The sequence below is a fragment of the Convolutriloba macropyga genome, chromosome 13, assembly GCF_964194025.1.
Source record: "Convolutriloba macropyga chromosome 13, txConMacr16.3, whole genome shotgun sequence".
Classification (NCBI taxonomy): domain Eukaryota; kingdom Metazoa; phylum Xenacoelomorpha; order Acoela; family Convolutidae; genus Convolutriloba; species Convolutriloba macropyga.
The window spans coordinates 32,556,065-32,561,358 of NC_134480.1; the positions used below are offsets into that span (position 1 = coordinate 32,556,065).

At 36.4% G+C, this 5,294-nt stretch overlaps 1 protein-coding gene across 9 annotated transcripts in view; it reads right to left on the bottom strand.

Moving 5' to 3' along the window:
• Positions 1 to 2,475: 2,475 nt before the first annotated feature.
• The window catches only part of LOC142351585 (trypsin-like), a 28,439-nt gene continuing 25,620 nt past the window's right edge, over positions 2,476 to 5,294 (bottom strand). For 8 of the 9 annotated variants that reach the window (XM_075403700.1, XM_075403703.1, XM_075403702.1 and 5 more), the window contains 2 exons: positions 4,685 to 4,897; positions 2,476 to 2,819 (listed from right to left, as the gene is read on the bottom strand). In XM_075403700.1, the coding sequence (XP_075259815.1) occupies positions 2,501 to 2,819; positions 4,685 to 4,897 (532 nt within the window). In that variant the 3' untranslated portion in view covers positions 2,476 to 2,500. The remainder of the gene's footprint in view (positions 2,820 to 4,684; positions 4,898 to 5,294) is intronic. The other variant, XM_075403696.1, reaches the window with a different exon arrangement.

Below are 5,294 nucleotides of genomic sequence, written 5' to 3' on the forward strand. Positions count from 1 at the left end.
TTCCATCAATATTTTTTTAGCCTTTGCTTCTAAACACTGTTCATTTTTTTCAGGACATAATATTTCTGTGTCATCTGCAAATTGTAAAACATTCGAACTTTTCCCTATTTCCTCACCGAAATCAATTACATAAAGTATGAATACTAGTGGTCCTAGTATAGTACCTTGTGGAACACCATGATTTATAATTGTCCAGTCGCATCCAACTATTTCGTTTCTAACTCACTGTTTCCTGTTAATTAGAAACGAATTCAATAAGACTCTTGCGTTTTCTCCAAAACCATATTTTTCAATTTTTTGAATAAAAATGTCCAAAGATATTGAGTTAAAAGCTTTCGCTAAATCCAAAAAGATCGTTAAGACTATATCTTTTTCTTCAACATAATGATTTATTTTCTCTGTCAGTGCAATTATTGAATTAAGACAGGACTTTTGTTTTTGGAAACCAAATTGATTTTTGTTAATTATTTTATTCATATCTAAATGTTCGGACATTTGCTCCAAGAGAAGTCTTTCAAAAACTTTTGCTAACGTTGGAGTGACCGAAATTGGTTGATAGTTTTCAGGGTTATGCCTGTCTGCTTTCTTATAGATGGGAGTGACATAGGCTTCTTTAAAAATTTCAGGGAATGTGTTTGCGTTTATACACTCATTAATAGCAAACTGTAAATGGGTTCCAATGGACAACTTACAATCTTTCAATGCCCAAGACGGTATATACCCTGGTCCAGCTGATTTTTGTGTTGGTAGTTTGTCAATAACTTTGTATAGTTCTCTTCTGGTTACAGGCCTGAAATAGAATTCATTTCCCTTAAAATTAAAAGATGGCAACTTAGGGGCAATTATTTCGCCCTTGTAAAGTCCAAGACGGGCAAAACAATTATTCAAACAGTTAGCAATGCTTTTTTCATCTCATATTACCTTATGGCCCTCTTTCAGCTTTGCAATTTTTTCTGTCTGTTTATTTGAGTTAATTTTGTTCTTGATAAATTTCCATTGTTCTTTTGAAGTTGGGAGATTCTCGAAAATTTGTTTTGTATAATCGTCAGATGTTTTACGCAATTTTCTATTAACATTGTTTCTAAGTACTTTGTAACTGTTAAAGAGCTCTTGATTAGGATCTTTTTTCCAATCATTGATTACACGATGCTTTTCATTAATGAGACTACGCAGTTCTTTTGATAGCCATTTTTTGTGCTCTTTTTTTGTTTTCATTTCTATATTTTTCAAAGGTGCATGACTATTTAATACATTTTGGAAAATTTCAATAAATTTATGAAAATCTTCATTTGCTCAGATAATTTTGTACATTAGTGACCAGTCTTGCAAAGCAATATCACGGTTAAACTTAGTTCTTGTGCATCTCTTTTTATCTCGCAATAGATATTCTGTCTTTTGCTGCTTCCATTCTAATTTCAATGATGATTGATTTACAATAGTGAAATGATCATTTTAAAGTATTGACTCTATTATATCTGTTTTGAAGATTTGATTTTTAGAAATAAAGCAGTGGTCGATTAAAGAAAATTTTTCTCCATTTGCCCATGTTGCTTTTTTGTGTTTTCATATTGAATCTCGTTATCTGCAATGAAGTTGTTTAGTAATTGTTTCCCAGTTTCTTTAAGTATATTTACGTTGTAATCTCCAAACAGGATTAGATGGTCAGTGCTAGAGTAAACATTTGAAATTTCTGATGTCATTTCATCAAGGAAGAATTTTGAAAGGTTTACGTTTGAACAATACGCCACATTTATGAGCAGTTTTTCTTTCAGAGGCTCAGTTACTTCTATCCATAGTGATTCAAAACAACTCCGGTTGATGGTGTTCAAGTCGTTTCTTATTTTGATTGAAAACTTCTTGGGTATGCATATGTCTACACCTCCCCCTTTTTCCAGTTCAGTCGATGATGATCTCGGCTGGTGAATAAATCGACGACTACTGCTCAAAAAAGAATCTGGAATAGTATTGTTCTCTTTAATCCATGTTTCGCTAACAGCTAGGGAAGACAACTGGTCGAAAGTTGTCATAAAATTTGATAACTTTTCGTATTTATTATTTAGGCTTCATGTTTCAGAACTTGAGATTATCGTCTGTTCTGTTTTTTTCTTTGTAGTACTGGTCTATTGTTTTCAATTTTTCTATTCGAGCTGGGCAAGGGTTTGTTTCAATATCTCCACTTTCTTGCAGAATAATTGATATGACGGATAATAAATACGTAATATTGATGAAACCTAACCCTAGTGAAAACAAATTACTAAAATAAATCTGACAAAAATTAAATTTTGGTTTTTTAGTATGATTTGAGTGACTTTTGAAAAAGGCAACTCCCCCCCCTTTACAAAAGGCTTTCTCACTTTTTCCCCTCAACAGGTGCCCCCCACCATAAATCACATTAAAATGGGGAGGACAATTGATCCCGGGCGGTGACATCTCTTGCTCGAAACACTGCTGTGTAAAACATTCATTGGGTCAAATTTCAATTACGAGTTTTTATGAGATATTAAATAACATTCAAAGCCACAGAACTGTTCTCAATTGTTTCTATAATCCACTCATGGAAATAAGGTATGCTACTGAAGTAGTTACCAGAATGGCATAAGCTCTCGTCCGTGTTCAAAAAACTCTCGCTAATGCGATATTCATGAAAGCTGGCCACTCCAACCAGACAATCCTCTAGTCCAGTCCAGTCTTGGGTAGGGCAGAACATTTCGACTAAAGGGGAGCCACTGTCTCCTTCGCAGAGCCATGTTCCAGGTAGGACTTGATCTGTGCATATGTTGTAATCTGGACAGAACTCGGTATTCCAGATGTTGTGGTATCTTAATTGGACAACTGTTTCCTTTTCTTCGGCACAAAAAAGCTCCCACCTAGTTAAGACTTAGACTTATGAAAAGAGCACTGTTGACCGCTATTGGGTATGGAGAGACTGTGACCGACTGAAATTGGGTATGAAAAGACAGTGGTTCATACCAATTAACGGGTGTGATAATGGGTATGAACAACTGTGGTCGACGTATATTGCGTACGAACGGACTGTGGACGAACTAAATTGGGTATGAAAGAACTGTGGTAGACCAATGTTGGGCATAGAAAGACCGTGGTACACCGACGTTGGGCGTGTAAGACGACGGTCGACGATATTTGGTGTGAAGAGTCTTTGGCAAACAAATGTATGGATTGAAAAAATTGTGGTCGGCCGTTGTGTGTTTATGAAAAATTGTGCTTCACTGATATTGGGCAAGAACATCATGTATTACTCAAATACTGGGTATAAAAGTGTTGTTGTGATCGACCATTATTGTTTTTGAAAAGACCGTGGTACATAAATATTGGAAATCAAAAGAGTGTGGATGACCAATATTGGATACGAAACGATTTTGGTACACCAATTTTGGATTTGAAATGCCGGTTGTTGATATAGATATTCGGTGTGAAGAAGACATTGATTCACCAATATTGAGTATGAAAAGACGGTTGTCGACCAATATTGGGCATTAAAGACTGCGTTTTTAAGGAGGTACACGGATATTGAGTATAAAAGGACCGTGGTACACCAATATTGGATGAGAAAAGACCAGTTTTGAGAGTATTTACAATATAAAGACTGTTGTACACAAATATAGGGTATGAAAATTGGTTTGGTCGACCTAAATTGGGTTTGAAAAGTGATCAAAAGTATGAACTGTGTGATACAACACTATTGTGTATGATCAGACTGCAGAACACCAATACTGGGTCTGAGAAGACTGTGGCACACCATTATTGGACGTGAAGAGTATATGGTCCACCAATATTTGGTGTGAAGAGAATTTGGTACACTAATATTGGCTATAAAGTATCCGTGGTTGACCAATATTGGTTATGTAAAGACTCTGACCGACCAATATTGGAGTGCGTAAACTCTGTGATCGACCAATGTTGGGCGTGAAAACACTGCGGTACAGTGATATTGTGTATGAAAATTCAGTGTTTGACCAATGGGTGTGAAAAGACTGTTGCCGAGCAGTATTGGGTATCAACAGACTATTCTTTTCATACGTCAAATTGGTCAAGAACAGTCTTTTCATACCCAATTTTGTTCCTCCGCAGTCCTTTCTTACCCAACATAGTCCTTTCATTGTCCTTTCACACCCATTATTGGTGTACAGTGGGTATGAAAAGACCGTAGGTCGAGGTTCAAAATTACTTTGTGTCGAAAGATAATTTTTTGTAGGGAAGTTACCCTCTAATCTCTATTTTTGCCCCTGAGATGCAAATACGCCCGAACCGAACTCCAAGTCTATATCAGTACTAGACAAGTCCAAATACAAGTCTTATATCGCTTTTCAGTACTGGGCAAGTATAATTACAAGTCTTACAAGTCTTGACAAAGACTTGTATAACTCTTGCAAGTTAATTCCCAAGTCAAAAGTAACTTTTCAGAAAAATTTGAGCAAAAATTTCGAATAAAAAATTTTGTCACGTGCCACGTTTTCAGGGTTAATTTTTGCACGAGAATCTGATAAGCGTTAATTTTGGCCTGGCACGGTCTGAGCAGACACCGAAGTCTGAAGATAGTCTGATCAGAGGTGGCTTGGGTCTGGGACATTAACCTGGGTGATCAATTTTTCCTCTAAATACCAAAATTATTGCAAGCCTTGCAAAATTCTTGTATACTCCGCCGGATTACTAAGGAAACAGATGCTTGAATTTCGACTCAAAGAACGCAGCTTGTTGTAACAACGAAGGAAATAAGCCGTAGTTAAGTGACACAGATCCCATTGTGATGAGATGTAGCAAATGGCCATGATCAAGTGTTTCTGTACATAGTCTAATAACGGAATCTGAAGGTTGTTGCTCATTTATCTGGAGAAGAGCAATGTCGTAATAGCCCTTCCAACCGTCCTCCACGTGATATCTATAAAACAGTTGTTTATATTCAACAAATCTTCTGTAAATTCAGTCCTTATCACTATAACCCCCTGTAAATCCAAGTTGCCCTGGCCAAGACATGCAAATCGAAATGCAAGCCTTGCCAGGCTCAGGTCGCAGACTAAAATTTAAAATCACACTAAATTCTTCTCGCGTGAATCACACAAAAAATTGTGTATTGTCACACGATTTTTCGGGGAAAAAATGACACACGAGAAATTGCCCAGTTACATGAGAAATCGCGTATTTTACACGATTCTCTCGGCCTTAATCTCATGCTTTATCGCGTGATTCACACAAAAAATCGTGTGAAAAAACCCAATTTTTCGTGTGTAAAACACAATGCAATCACACGAGTTCTTTTGTATATTTTTACTTCCACA